The following is a 16,347-nucleotide window of genomic DNA, read 5'->3' on the forward strand; positions in this document are numbered from 1 at the left end:
CACAAAAGGTCCACAGAGTTTTCCTCTGTTGACTTTCTGCTTCAATTAAGGAAAACAGCGTTTAAGCTACGTGAAGCCCTGGCCTAACGTAGCATCAACTTATAAGAATACCCAGTGGCAAGTGATTGGCTCCAAATGGGGTTGTCTTCTTCTGGATTTTAGGGCATTGTTATATCCAATCTTCTTCACACACAGTTAAATACTCTATTGCAACCAAATTTGAAAATCAGAGGTACAGAAAATAGAATATAGTTTTGTGGAATTTTATAAATACAATACATAGGATCTTTGCAATCTTTGCAGTTACAGTATTCTACCTCTAATTACAAAACAACTTTTCATAAATGGGAGCCCAGTAAAAGTACAAAAATTTTAAATATCTGTTTCCATCTACATTTATTAGTCTGCTCTCCTCCTCCTCATCTTCACTCTGTTTCCATATTCACCTCACTCACAGAACTCTATGTAGATGGGGGGTGGGAGGAGGAGGCTGTTAATTATTTCATCATTCTGTGTCTTAGCTTGAAATATAGCAGTGTTGAAACGTAGCAGAGTGTAGCAGCTGCACTTATATGGATGTTTTTCTAGGTGCCGCCTGCTCCTCCCTCTCCTCTCCATAGACTAATATATAAAAAGTAACACAGCTGGATAAATGGAAAAGGAAAATATATTTCTTAAATAAGATATACTACAAAGTTTATCATATTCAGATACAGCCCTATGAAAAAGTTTGGGCACCCCTATTAATCTTAATAATTTTTAGTTCTAACTATTTTGATGTTTGCAACAGCCATTTCAGTTTGATATATCTAATAATTGATGGACACAGTAATATTTCAGGATTGAAATGAGGTTTATTGTACTAACAGAAAATGTGCAATATGCATTCAACCAAAATTTGACCGGTGCAAAAATTTTGGTACCCTTATCATTTTATTGATTTGAATACTCCTAACTACTTTTTACTGACTTACTGAAGCACAAAATTGGTTTTGTAACCTCAGTGAGCTTTGATTTAACCTGTCAGTTTCCACTGTGAGAAACATAGTAAGGAAATGGAAGACCACAAGGACAGTTCTTGTTAAGCCCAGAAGTGGCAGGCCAAGAAAAATATCAGAAAGGCAGAGAAGAAGAATGGTGAGAACAGTCAAGGACAATCCACAGACCACCTCCAAAGAGCTGCAGCATCATCTTGCTGCAGATGGTGTCACTGTGCATCGGTCAACAATACAGCGCACTTTGCACAAGGAGAAGCTGTATGGGAGAGTGATGAGAAAGAAGCCGTTTCTGCAAACATGCCACAAACAGAGTCGTCTCAAGTATGCATAAGCACATTTGGACAAGCCAGCTTAATTTTGGAAGAAGGTCCTGTGGACTGATGAAACAAAGATTGAGTTGTTTGGTCATACAAAAAGGCATTATGCATGGTGTCCGAAAAAACAGCATTCCAAGAAAAACACTCGCTACCTACTGTAAAATTTGGAAGAGGTTTCATCATGCTTTGGGGCTGTGTGGCCAATGCCGGCACCAGGAGTCTTGTTAAAGTTGAGGGTCGCATGGATTCCACTCAGTATCAGCAGATTCTTGAGAATAATGTTCAAGAATCAGTGACGAAGTTGAAGTTACGCCGGGGATGGATATTTCAGCAAGACAGTGATCCAAAACACCGCTCCAAATCGACTCAGGCATTCATGCAGAGGAACAATTACAATGTTCTGGAATGGCCATCCCAGTCCCCAGACCTGAATATCATTGAACATCTGTGGGATGATATGAAGTGGGCTGTCCATGCTCGGTGACCATCAAACTTAACTGAACTTGAATTGTTTTGTAAAGAGGAATGGTCCAAAATACCTTCATCCAGGATCCAGGAACTGATTAAAAACTGCAGGAAGCGACTAGAGGCTGTTATCTTTGCAAAAGGAGGATCTACTAAATATTAATGTCACTTTTCTGTTGAGGTGCCGACACTTTTGCATCGGTCAAATTTTGGTTTAATGCATATTGCACATTTTCTGTTAGTACAATAAACCTCATTTCAATCCTGAAATATTACTGTGTCCATCATTAGATACTGTATATCAAACTGAAATGGCTGCTGTAAACACCAAAATATTTAGAACTAAAAATGATTAAGATTAATAGGGGTGCCCAAACTTTTTCATAGGACTGTATACAATTCATATATGAAATGGTGTTTTATAATTGGTAAGCTTTAACATTGCAACCCCTTAAAGCTTTGCAACTTAAGGTTTTTTTCCAGCTCTTAGGGGGCGTTCACACTACCGTCTGTGTCCGACAGGTAGTGTCCGCTCCTAGCGTCTGTTCAAAATCTGGCACGGACATTAGGAGCGGACACTAGCTGTGTCCGTGACACCTGTCATTTATTTAAATGGCGATCGGGTGCGTTCTTTTGCACTCGGTGCCCTTCCTTCACTGTCCGCTTGTAAAGATGTCCGACTTTTCAAGCGGACAGAAAAACCCGGCATGTAGGGTTTTTCTGTCCGCTTGAAAAGTCGGACATCTTTACTTGCGGACAGTGAAGGACAGGCACGGAGTGCAAAAGAACGCACCCGATCGCCATTTAAATAAATGACAGGTGTCACGGACACAGCTAGTGTCCGCTCCTAATGTCCGTGCGAGATTTTGAACGGACACTAGGAGCGGACACTACCTGTCAGACACAGACAGTAGTGTGAACGTCCCCTTACTTTATAAGTGGTCAAATTCTAATATTATTTTCAACAGAAAATGACAATTGTATTAACAGCCTTTAAATATTGGAGGTCAGAGCTAGTTCTGGCCTCCAACTAGTAGGCAATATTCTTGTTAATGTTCGCCTAAATATGTCGCGGTTGCAAGCATTTCTGCATACATTTATGTTCATTTTCAAGTCTCTTTGTACAATGGTAAATATATGGCCACTAGTGTTGAGCGAGTAGTATTTGATCGAATACTTCGCCGGCATAGGAATACGTGTAATCGGCCGAACACCAAGGGGTTAAAAGCATTGAATATTCGAAGCTATGCTGGCGAGGTATTCGATCAAATACTACTTGCTCAACACTAACGGCCACCATTCTCCATGCAACTATTCTGTCTACTGGAAAGTACAGAATAGAAATAGAAATAGAAATATGGATGTGTTAATATATATGCAGAGTAGGCCTAAACCTTGAATATATCTAAAAATGTAAGGAAAGATGAAGCAAAATATTTCTTAAGTGTTTGGAATTAACCTCTTTAGGCTGGGGAACCATGCATGGGCCCGAAACACCGCGATTTGCTGCGGCGGAAACGCCGCAGGAAAAATCGCGGCATTATACAGTACTTGCAAAGTGGATGGGATTCATACGAATCCCATGCCCACTTTGTGGTAAAAACCCACAGCATGGACAACGGGCGTGGTTTTAGAAATCACAGCATGTCAATTATATCTACGGAAACACCGGCGGCTTTTCCATTGGTATAATGGTAACAGAAAGTCTGCAGAGGAAAACTCAGTGAACTCTCTGTTCAAAACACTGCGGGAAGAACCGCGATGCATTCCCGCTGCGATTTTTCCTGCAGCGCTTTAGTGTAACTTCGAACCGATTTACCCACCTCTATTCAGGACATGAACCTACCTGAACACTTGCTTTCAACTGTGCCTTAAGTATCATCCTATACAACATAAAGATTCACTAGTCTTATAGTTCGGTGATAACAGGCAACAGGCCTGTGTAGAGGCTGGTGTGGATCCCTCTGAGCTGTGGCAATCAGTTCATTTGTATACAGTTACAGTTATAAAGTTAATATTCTTTCCTTGGCACAAAAAAGTTTGTTCAGTATGCCACTAACCACCTATACAATTGCATATAGGTGATTAGAAGTGAGTTTGGTGGCCAATAAACCCTTTAAGGCTCCTTTACACATGATAGAAATGGTGGCCAAAACTGAGAATGATTTCAGGACAGACTAACTCTTTTACTTGGGAGATTCCACACTCTTCCCAATAGGTGATGTTGGAAAATGGAAGTATAAAGTCTGTTCTATTTTACGATGTACAATCCCATATTATCTGTGAGATAAACCACCACCAGAGATGTGGGGCAGCAGCTTAAGGCCCTTTAACACAGTCTGATTATCAGGTCAATTACTTGTATTTGTTGTGCTTGGGGCGTGTTTGGCCATAACATAACTGGTTGCATAATGGGTTGCATTATGGCCTTTTTAAGAAAAAGAAAAAAAAATTGTCACTGCTGTCCAGGCTCATTCCACCTTGACCTCCAAGGGTCGCCATGCCCACGTCAGCATCTGGGAGTCATATTTTCCAGGATGCCAAAATGGAGGTGATTCTGTACAGCAGAGAGGATGAGTGAGTGAATATTAAGTGGAGGCCATTAAAAGATGCAGTGTACCAGATGCTGCCATAAAAGAGGGCAATGTAACATGTGGGGGCCATAAAAAACAGCATCATACTGTGAAGGGGTCATAAAAGGGGGCAATGTGTCATGTGGGGGCTAGTAAATGGGGCAATTTACCATGTGTGGACCAAAAAAGGGGGCAACGTACTGCATGAAAGCTATAAAAAGGGACACTGTGTGGTGGCCATAAAAGGGCACATTATACTGTGGGGGCTAGTTAAGGGGACATTATATTGTGGGGGCTAGTTAAGGGGGCATTATACTTTGGAGAGGCCAGTAAATGAGAAAATATAGTGTGTGTGTGTGTGTGTGGGGGGGGCAATAAAGGAGGTGTTATATTATGCAGGGACAATCATGGTGGATTTTTTTTTACCTTTGCATGGGTGGGCAGTTACAGTAAAGAGAGGAACGTAGGCTAAAAATGTTGATATAGTTTTACTTGCGTCCCTTTACTTGAAAGAATAATGCGTGGTCTCCTGCATACTCTAACATGTGTCTGCTCCTAAAACCTGGGCATTTAACCCCTTAGATGCCACATTCAATAGCGACCACGGCATCCAAGGGGTTTAAAAGGGGTTTCCCTACTGTAGGCATCTCTGTGAATGATATTGCCTTTACATGGCAGCTGGCGGCCTAATTGTTTGAGGGGTTTTTTTTGTTTGTTTTTAAAAAAACAAAAAGCAAAAAACACAGTAAAAATCATATTAACACATTGATCCCCCAATCCCAAAATTTTTAATAAATAATAGGAGATAAAACATAGCACACATATTAAGTATTGCCGCACCCATAAAGACCTGCATAATACATTAAACACGCATCAGATTTTTCTAACATTGTCTGTACATACCCTGAGGTTGGGACCCATTGTCCACAGGCTATTATATTATATGTGAGGGCACTGTGGCGCCATTATATTACATGTGGGGATACTATGGGGACCATTATATTACACATGGGGCCATAAAAGGAACCAATGTACTATACAGTATATGGGAGCACTAAGAGGAAAATTCTACTGAGCGTGGGGCCATTATACTACATGTGGTGGACTGAGGGGTCATTACATAACTGTTGAAGAAGGCCCCAAACGAAGTTTTATTTCGGGAACATTTATAATAGATCACTATTTTGGGAGTATTCATTTGGGATGCTTTTTCACTAGGGGGTATTTGAAAAGGTTGAAACACTGGTTTAGTCTCAGTTTATACCACCATTTAGTTGGTTGACTTTGAGCTATAATTTTTCAACACAATTCTGGCATTTTGGTACATTGTGGCTCATTTAAGTCATGTCCCCTTGCTAAGATTCCCCACCCACACATCTAGCAAGTTGAAAAATTTTAGCCCAAACTAGATTCGCCAAAGATGCACTGCGTTTACTTCAGTTTCCTTTCGTAACGACAACAGAAAATCTTTGCCATTAGACGTGGTTTATAGGCTGCAAACAATATGTCCACTGTGTGTATCCTCAGTCTTAGGTTGCATTCACACGGAGGAAAATGGTGCTGCATTTGGTGTGGAATTCGCATCAGATTCAGTGCTGAAAAAAAAGCCTCCCATTGAAATTCCACAAAAAATTCCTCACCATTTTCCTCCGTGTGAATGGACCCTTAGGGTCAGTTCACATGTGAACCGTCCGCGCAGGTTTTGACACAGAGAGAGACGCGGGGAGCCGTGTCTCTCTCTGGTCAAAACCCGCCTGCCGCGACCATCGCGGTCGCGGCTTTCCCCTCCTATGTCGGCTCAAATGAATTAGCCGACACAGGAGGGTGCTGCCGCTAGGCGGAACCGCGGCTTCCACCTGAAGAAAGGGCATGTCGCTTCTTTTCTCCGCTAGCAGCAGCCCGCCACTAGCGGAAAAAAGAAGCCCGGCGGTCTGCATAGACCACCATTGTAAAGGGGCGGATTTTGAAGCAAAATCCGCTGTCAAAATCTGCCCCTTTGCCCACGTGTGAACGAGCCCTTAGAGGTTTTAGAAAAAAAAATAAATCTGTTTTTTAGTCTAAGGCCCCATGGGACGTCCTGCAGCAAAAAGGTGCTGCAGGAAAAACCATGGCGGCAACACTTCGTGGTATTTCCCACAGCGCTTTCGACAGAAAGTTTGCAGAGGGTTCCTCGGCGGACTTTCTGTTACAATTATACCTATGGGGAAACCGCTGTCATTTCCGTAGGTATAATTGACATGTATCTGTGATTTCCGAAACTGCGCTAGAATCCCATCCACTTTGCCCTGACTGTAAAATGTTGCGATTTTTCCCACGGCGTTTCCGTTGCAGGCAAATTGCGGCGCTTACATTCCGTGGGACCCCGGTCTTAAATAATTTCTCCCAGAGTTTTTCTTGCATATTTTACAGCAAAACCTTGCAAGGAAATAGGAAATTATGAAAGACACTACAAACAATACAGATTTTTTTTTTAATTTATTTTTTCATTCTTGGCGCAGTTTTGGGTCCTTTTGAAAATAAATCACACTCCATTTTAAAAAAAAAATGTTTTCTTTTCTACTTGGAAAAAAAAATAACACATCAAAAAGTGCGACTCAAGAAAAAAAAACTTATAAAAATGCATGAATTTTACAGCATTTTTTACAAGCCTCAGCAAACTTCCATAAACAATTGGGTGTGAAAGACGAGAGTTAGCAGTAATAATGTTTTTATTTCCTAGTTTCCTGTTATTTTTCTGTTATTACATATTGATGTAGGCTAATAACAGCAATGTCATAAATATGATTTTATATTAGTTTTATGATATCTTGCAGGGTGCTTTCCGCAGATCCCCGGGTTCCATAGAAAGGTCTAGTATAATTCTGCACATGCCAATGTATGAAAGTGACATAAATGCGGAATGCTATGACTGTAGCCAGCACATGCGAGCTGTGAATCCCAGGCAGATGTATACAGTACTGTATATAGTAGACATGAGTTATCTGGGATTGCAATGTGTTAACAAGTCCCAATAAGCAGGCAGCAGGCGTGTCCAGCAGGCAGCAGGCAGGAGGGGGAGGCTGCTATATAACTAGTGCCTGGGATCAGAGTGCACAAAGTGACTATGAGAGAGGATTACTGCGAAGTGATTCAGTGCTTATCATCACTACTGTACAGGGAAAGCCAATGCACGGATTAGCTGAAATATGCTGCTGGGGCTCCATAACAGCTGAACGGATATTACACCAGCTACCTGAACTGGAGAGCTCCATCCTTTCCTTATGAAGAAGACAAAAGTAAGTAGCTGCCAAAGACACATAGCAGAGGTGCACAAGGAGCCATCCCTCACTGGACACACGCTGCTTACATAGCCCTAATGTAACACTAGTGTCAACATAGCCTTATTCCATAATAGGAGAAAACCTGCATGTGCATGTTGTGCAGCTACAGCCTAGACGTCCAGGGTTAAAGGGCTTTTATTACCTGCATGGTGCAGGCAGCAGAGCCTCCTGGAGGAGCAGCTGGATGTATGCAAGGAGCTGGGAAGTCACCTGGACTTAGGTGTCCAGCCATAGAGCACTGGCTGCTCAGGACTACTTGATATACAAGATGCAGGCGACTTGCCCCTTTGCCAAGGAAGGACTGTGGTCTTGCTACATGTTCACATTCTGCTTCTGAGCTATTGAGATATATCTGGTTTTGGTCCTGCAGAGAATTCTTTAGGATTTCAGTAGAATATTGTATGGTGGATTTTCAGCAGTCATATATGATCTACAAATATATGCTTGTCATTGTACTTTTAGGGTTGCATTGGTACTACAGTGTAATATATATCCTAAAATTACAACCATCCAGCAGCACTGTAACAGATTCAGCTCTCTATGGCTTGATCTTATTAAGAAGCTGAAGGTGTCAGCGATTTACATTTGCCTTGTGGCACTTTGTGGATATTTTAATTATTATGTCAGAAGTTTTCTGGAATGTTAAGCTTGTGAGAGGTCAATAAATTAGAAACTTCCAGGGTGTTTCTGTGTTGTGAAAACTTGTGATCTCTGTAGATTACAATCCTATGAAGCTATGAATGCGTTGCAGTCTTCTATCCATACTTATTGTTGAGTGGGAGTACATAGGCAGCACAGTAGTAATTGTGGATCTGTGTTGTAGCCTTTGACTGACATTGACGTAAACTTTTAAAGATGGTCATAACTTTTATTCTGCGTTGTATGCTAGGATGGGTGTTTATTAAGTGTAAAGTGCTCATAAATGTGTGAGTACACCATTCATCACCTAGAATTTATTCTTTTATAACCCAGTATAAGATGATATTAATATTGTAATAAAGTATTATGTTTATAGTAAAGCTGTGCTCTTTCTGAATTGAATCTCTAGTGCATAAGAAAGTTCAGCAATATAAAGTGTCAGATAGGGAAGAATAGTATCTGAATTGTATCTGACAGTTCCTTTATAGGCAGGGGTCCTGCTTGCACTTGCACGGTGCGCAGGGCTGGCACTGGCATTGATTGAATGCAGTGGCTGATGTTTACTGTAATATCTGTCAATAGGAAGCTGACAGGCCTGTCTGATGTCTGCGTGCACTGTGAATAAAACTATCAGCAAGGCCATCCCTGTAAAACAGTCTAGGGTGCAGGTATTCTATTAAATAAACAGTGGCATGCCAGTCCTTCACAGGTCTACAGTATGTTTGAACATGGTTTGCATTTCCTAGCTGATAAGATTTCCTGTTCAGTGCTCCTATCCAAATTCTGCGAGTTCTCTATTTATCACTTGCATGGGTTGTATACACCCTGGATTTATAGATCTTGCTAGTAATAAGTTACATGATTTTATAATACTTGGACAAGCATTCGTCCAGAATGACTTTGAAGTACGATAGGATTAAAGGTTGAATCTACATATGAAACTTTGCTAGGGCTACCATCAAAGAAGGAATGTGTAGAGGTGAGAGGTACAATTTACCTCCGGCCTATAATGACCAAAAATATCTTCTGTCCCACATCTGGTGGATGACCTTGTGTGCGAAATGAGTTAAACTCCTTTGGTGGAGCCCAAAGAACTTATCAGTTATCAAAGTCATGGGTTCTTTTCATGTCCTTGTAAAAGATATATGCAATGCACTGGGAAAACTGCCCTTGACAAGGCTTCCTAGAAGACTACAGATAAGAATGTTAGGTTATAGAATGGTGTGTAGTATATGTAAGGAACTAGTCCCAGAATCTAAGCAGATACTACTACTCCTAGAATGGTGCAACAGATAAGCCTATGTAAGGGACTACTAGTGATAGAATTGTGTATTAGCTAAGCCTATGTAAGGGACTACTAGTGTTAGAATTGTGTATTAGCTACGTTTTGGTAAGGAACTATTAGTCCTAGAATTGTGCATTAACTAATCTTTGGTAAGATAGTACGACTGTAGAATGGTGATACAGCTGAGCCTGTGTAAGGGACTACTAGTGTTAGAATTGTGTATTAGCTACGTTTTGGTAAGGAACTATTAGTCCTAGAATTGTGCATTAACTAATCTTTGGTAAGATAGTACTACTGTAGAATGGTGGTACAGCTGAGCCTGTGTAAGGAACTTCTAGTACTAGAGCTAGGTATTAGATTAGCTATGTAGTAGTAGTTTATGTCCTACTATAATAAAGTCAGCACCATAGATGATATTTTGTCCATTCTGATTTAGTCCTGTGAATGAGAGGCAGCTGACGTAACATTTCCTGCGTACTATTTTGGTGTTGGAGGTGGTCAGCCTCTTGTGCAAGTGCTTGGGTGTGGTATTAAACAGGGAAATGAATCTCAATGGTGCTTTACCCAATTAAGAAAACAGTTGATGCTCTTGTTTGAACCAACTATCTTCTTGGATGTGTACAATAAACAGGCCTATCCCATAGTTACTCCACATTTATGCTTCTTTGCATATATTGTACAACAGATCAGCAAAACATACGTCAACTGGTGCAATATTAAACTTGTTTCTACACGCTAAACAACTTGTTCAATAATTGTGTAATAAGGACATTGTGTGTAGCCGACTTGACATTGCCCAGCTTCTCACCAATTGGCAGATTTAGTTATTATCAGAGTCCGTATATTCACAGTAAACCACACTTCATAGCCCAGAGAACCATATCATTTCTTCCTCATCAGCATGATTTCGGTTTTCTTGCAGCCATCCAGCATACATTCAAACGTGTGACCTTTGCTTGCATAGATAGGTGCTGAGTATACATGTGGTATGTCAAATGTTTAGTCTCACTGTCATCCCTTAACACATGTATCTACTATACCATATCAAAGCATTACATATACCATGCAATCTCCCTAAGCCTGCAAACCAGAGACATAGATCTTCCAAAGAAGTTTACAGCTGTGGCTTGTAGACTTGAACTACTAATGTAGTGTGCGTGTACTTATAACATTACAAATTATGGTATCTATCTACATTATTGGAACCATTTATATTTTACAAAAACCTTAATGACTGAGAACGCAGATGCAGAAGAGCTGAATTTCTAATGCCCATTGCTTTATGGTCTGTTCCCAGTGGATTGCAACATGATTCACTGTGACTGAAGTCATGTATGAAGAGCATAGACCTCTGCAGTCTTGTCTAACAATAGAGGGGGCTGTATCTATAGGAAATATCTAAACCAGGTATTCACGAGAAGTAGTCATACTGGTCTAATAAAGTGCAGTCCATGAAAACTCAGGGACATGCCTCCTGTTGAGCTGGAATGTGATAATCTGGCAGACGTTCCTCCAAATGTGTAGGCTGTGCAGTAGTACATGGTGGACCAGCCTGTCCGGTGTCTTAGTGGAATCCCATAATGAGTATTACCCATATGATAAGATCTAAGTAGATAATTCAACTTAAATAGGTTGTACCAAAAACGTGACCATTGCCTTCATAATATAAAAAAGCGCTTAGTGATTTGCTTCTATTAGGAAAGATGTACTAATGTGATCCTGGTTGGTTAGTAGTTTCTCACTGTATAGTGACAAGTAACTGTCTATCTCTCCTATATGGGTCTCTTCTTTCTTTCCTGTCTCTACTTTTCCTGTCCTCTCACCTACCTCCATTGTATGCCACCCAGTCCCTTCACCCACATGACCCACAGAAATTCCAGGCCCCTTTCTCCCATATAGTTTGTGATGTGCTGCCCTATTAGAGGGGTGGGTAGCTTCCTGGGGCGAGCAGCTGGTACAAAGCTTTCTGAAAAATGACTGAACTTCCATGATCACATTGTCACTTCTCGGTGCAGACTGAGCATCTTAGCTAATGGAAACTAATTAGTAAGTGTTTTACTTTTAGATTATAAGAACAATGTCATGTTTTTGACAACCCTTTAATGTTCACCTTGTCCCCATTCGCCTCTTTCTTCCTCTGCATTTACTAATTTTATTTATGGCATTGTTGCACTCACCATTTTGCATCTGTGGACAATTATCCCATATAAAACTATGTTCAGTCTCTGGCTAAGCTGTTTTTTGTTTTCAAAATTGAGGTAGACAGAAAGTGTGGCTACATGTGCCGAGAACCGTCTGCGGTATGATGTGGTTATTTATGAGGGAAGTATTGGCCATGCATCATGTGACTGCTACCATGACATAGGAGTGAGGCTCTAATTATAATGTGAATGCTATTTACTAAACTTTCAATGTTTTGGAAAATCAATAATTGGCAATGATTGTGAAATCATCTAAACATAAATAAATATCTACAATATATAGAGAACCTATTATGGGTTTTCTTAGATGTAGGTGTCATTATATTGGAAGTGTTTTTTCAGCAAACATTATATAAATGAAGCTTAAGTCTTTTATTTGCCAGCCCATTCATAGCAGACCTAGGACTTGGCTCCTCAGAGCTCTTATTGTGTTGATACACCCATGTCTGTCTGGAATCAGATCATCTGCATAAGATTCTCATCTCGCCTAAGTATAATATAATTAATTGTGAATGTAAAGTGATGAAAAGACTGATGTTATCCTAAATGGCAGACACTTCTCAGAAGGTGGCAATTCGTACTGTGAATTGTTCCAGAAACACTTATAAAACCTGATATTCAATGGTTGGTTGGCCTATTTTGTAGTTGATGTTGGTTTGCCAAACCTGCCAGATCCCATCTTAGATTCCACCCTTGCTTCTATGTTATCCCAATCTATTACTCTCTCATACGTGAGATTATGAACCCACAGAGTATATAAACTTTTATCTGTATTTTATTTTATGTAATGATATTGTATACATGGAAAGAATGTAGATCATTAAGGTGAAACGTAAAACTCACTTGTGAATACAAATCCTTTAACCCACATTTATTGTTCAAGCGGCATTGTTGGAGGGACATGATGAGAGGATGTATTAATGCTGCTTAACCCAACCAACAGGTATCAAATATCCTCACCTGAAGCTTTCTATGCTAGCAAAAACACAATGGAGGAGCCACATGAATTAAATGGGAAAAACATAGTTGTGTAAGTGTCTTTGTACCTAGAAATAATTAGAATTTGATTGGTTGTAAAGGGTTATACATTTTTATAGTCAAAGATTATAGAATAAAATAACGGTGAGTTAGAATGATTCTCATTTTGGAAAATCCATAGAGTGCAGAATTTTTGACAAAATTATCAAGCATCCATTTTGGAGGCTTATCCAGCACTCTTTAAATTCTATATATTATTTACCCGCTTCTAATAATGTCTGAGGTATGAGTCACATTCACCTAATACTTCACCTACTTGAGTTACAAAGAATAAGGCTAGCCATTCACTATAGATAGTTGTAAACCAACACTCGTTCATCAGACAGCTGTTACTCTTGACCACCATGCAAATGTATTCTTTAGTTTGGCTGCTCATGTATATATTCTGAATGAGACAGTTTAGAAGGATTGGGGACAGCTTGCCGGTGGTCAGTTTTAAAAACCATTCATTTGAATAAGTTTTTAAAGCAAACCACCGGTGTCTGTATGCAGCCTCTCTGCCTGGAAATCAGGTTTTTTGGACGGACACAAAGTCCTGCATGTCCGACTTTGTGTCTGTGCAAAAAAAAAAAAAAACGATTTCCCCTGGGAGAGGCTGCATAAGGACACCAGCGGTTTGATTTAAAAACCCATTCAAATGAATGGGTTATAAAACTGACCGCCGGGAAGCCATCCCCTATCCAGTTTTCCTGGGGAATAGGACAGAGACTTAGTGAGCGGATATGTACTGGTATGTTAAAACTGAAAGGCCTAATCCTTTTCTCCTCCAACATTTGGTAATATATGCAAAAAAGCATGGATCCAGTAGATAAGATCAAAGCGCGTACTATTTTCAAGACCTACATTCTATAGACCAGAATGTAGGTCTTGAAACGCATAGGCTCTTTGATCTTATCTACTGGATCCATGCTGTAAGATTTTTATCTTTAAATGAAGTAAAAGTTACATTTTATCATTTTTTGAAGATTTGGGTGTGCTGGATGTTTTTTTTACAAAAAACTTTTTTGCATATATTCCATGTCCTATCAGTCAGGGACTTCTGTGCATCCCCGATTATATAGTGCTGTTCCTGATATAACTTTAGGGTAGAGCGGTTTTTCTCTCTTTTTTCTAACATTTGGTAATGGCTGGCTGATCCTGAAGAAATTGTTGGGTTCTGCTGATATCTATCTAAGGTTTATGGCCACATTTAGACAAGCCATCTTTTTTCAAAATCGGTTCAGTCTTTAGTCATGTCACTTAAACTTAGAAAGCTTCCTTGGTTTCACTGTCGGATTAGACGGTGTTCCTGTTTACACAGTAGTACTGGCACAATACAACAAGGCAAAGAAAAAAAATGAATGTTCTCTTTAATTTCCTTAAACTTATCTGAAAGACAGTTGCGTTACCATCAACTTCCTCTTGTACATATAGACTTATGGTAAAGAGATCCTCCAAGAGCCTTCAAGTGGGATGGAAAATGCATTAAGTACTTTATTGAGTATTTACAATCTGGTTACTGCTTCCTCTGGGTAAAAGCTTTCACTCCCCGACCATGGCATAATAGTATAGAAAGCATGTTAATGCTTATTTAATAATATACTCTTAACAGAATGGTCTATAAGTCAATCTTTTGTAACTGAATAAAAATAAGGGTAGCTTTTTTTAGGTAAAAATCAGTCCAAGGGGCAGTATTTTTAATAGCTGTTTCACTGAACATAAATGGTACCAAAGGCTAAACGTTTCATTATGGGATGTTCCTAAGTTCAAATCCCACCGAGGACAACATCTGTAAGGAGTTTGTATGTTCTCCCCATGTTTGCGTGGGTTTCCTCCCACACTACAGAGACATACTGATAGGGAATGTAGATTATGAGGCCTGTATGGGTCAGTGACTGACAAGGTCTGTAAAACGCTGTGGAATATGATGGCGCTATACAAGTAAGCAAAATAAATCTATAAATAAAATCATATCTCAAGCCTGAACAAGGTGAACTACTGTAGAAATAGGAGCATACATACCGCCATTCCCCATAATAGTGCTCGCAATAGTTATTCCACTTGTTCTTTTAAGACATGGCTGTTCTTCATTTCTCCTTTGCCCAGTTTGGCCTATAGTATATGCTAGTTGTCAGGGTGTGTGAGAGTCACACAGCTAATACCACTAAGAACTTAAGACCAACAAATCCTAATAGAATTCAATAGTAAACTTTCACTAGAGAAGAGTAGGGATCGGCACTCTGAAAATGCAATTCTTCCATCGTTGTGTAAAAGTTAGATGGAATAATAGGAAGATCTTCTGCACCGGACTCTCTCTAAGATGTACGTCTAGACTGTCATCATCTTTTTGACCTCCACTGTCCTAAAGGTCATACTTTCCTATGTAACATCTCCCAATATGTTCTACACATGGTCTTCAAATCGTAAGCAAATCGTTAACCTCTATATGACTGAAAGAGAGTCGAGGCTTTGCATGGCATCCTGTACCAGTTTGACTGCTTCTGAATGGTTATGTAGAGAGCAGTCTTAGTTCAGTTTATGGCTGTCTGACTGCCGAGCTTTTACTGTCGTGCACTATACGCTGCTGGGAAGCATGTTTTGCCATGCCCAACTTGAAACTTAAGATCGTATCAATTCTAACATCAGTGCCAAGTATAAGGGTAAGCAATTGCATTCTTTTGAGAGATGAATTGGCAGCAGCACTGCGAGCACTCCCACACACAGATTTCAGCTGGTATAAAGCAAATGCTTTTCCCTAGAGTCATTCTCCACTTTGTAGTTGAAAAGGAAGCATCTAAAATCCACAGAGACAAATTTGACAGACACTACTACTCTACTTTTTACTGGCATTCTAAGGCAAGCTGAATAAATTATATAGCAACTGTATTTTAAGCTAAGTAAAATTATATTACTGTATAAATGTCAATTTGAAAGTAAAACATGATAACGTGTTGCCATATTTACATTTTTATAGCAGAATGTAGTATGTATTGTTGAGCTTTGTATTACACTGTATTGCCATGTTCCTAAAGGAAATCATATTAGGCAATTGCCATTAGACAGTGGTGTTTTATATAAGAATATTTGTATTATGCCCAGAATACCCACAATACCACTATTGTATCATCCAGAGGCATTCTCCTCCAATCATTGCTAACATGTATCCTCCCATTAGCAGTTTTAAGTGTTATCTATGACATTCCCTTGGGTATGTTATAGATGTACTGATTTCCATAGACAGACTATTTGAGGAATCTCTGAGCAGGGTCGGACCTACGCACTAAAGTACCCATCCCCTGGTGAGCCCAATTTCTAAAACAGTAATGGTCCAGCAGAAAACACCCAGCTTTTCAGACTGGAGGGTGGACTGCCAGAATCATCTTATCTGGTGGGCCCAATACGTCTCAGTCTGGCACTGTCTTATCATACAGCATAGTTTAACTAATAGATGGTATTCACAACATAGCCTAAAGTCTGTTGTGAGGTCACCTCACCTCTTTCCTTGTAAGCTGCATAGACTATACTGCTACTC

The 16,347-nt window shown here is 39.9% G+C and overlaps 1 protein-coding gene across 1 annotated transcript in view; it reads left to right on the top strand.

Annotated features, from left to right (window-relative positions):
* Positions 1 to 7,460: 7,460 nt before the first annotated feature.
* Positions 7,461 to 16,347, top strand: part of KITLG (KIT ligand) — a 50,648-nt gene continuing 41,761 nt past the window's right edge. The window contains exon 1 of the mRNA XM_075276327.1: positions 7,461 to 7,628. Within this exon, the coding sequence (XP_075132428.1) occupies positions 7,614 to 7,628 (15 nt within the window). The 5' untranslated portion in view covers positions 7,461 to 7,613. The remainder of the gene's footprint in view (positions 7,629 to 16,347) is intronic.

Source organism: Leptodactylus fuscus, chromosome 5, assembly GCF_031893055.1.
Source record: "Leptodactylus fuscus isolate aLepFus1 chromosome 5, aLepFus1.hap2, whole genome shotgun sequence".
NCBI classification, from domain to species: domain Eukaryota; kingdom Metazoa; phylum Chordata; class Amphibia; order Anura; family Leptodactylidae; genus Leptodactylus; species Leptodactylus fuscus.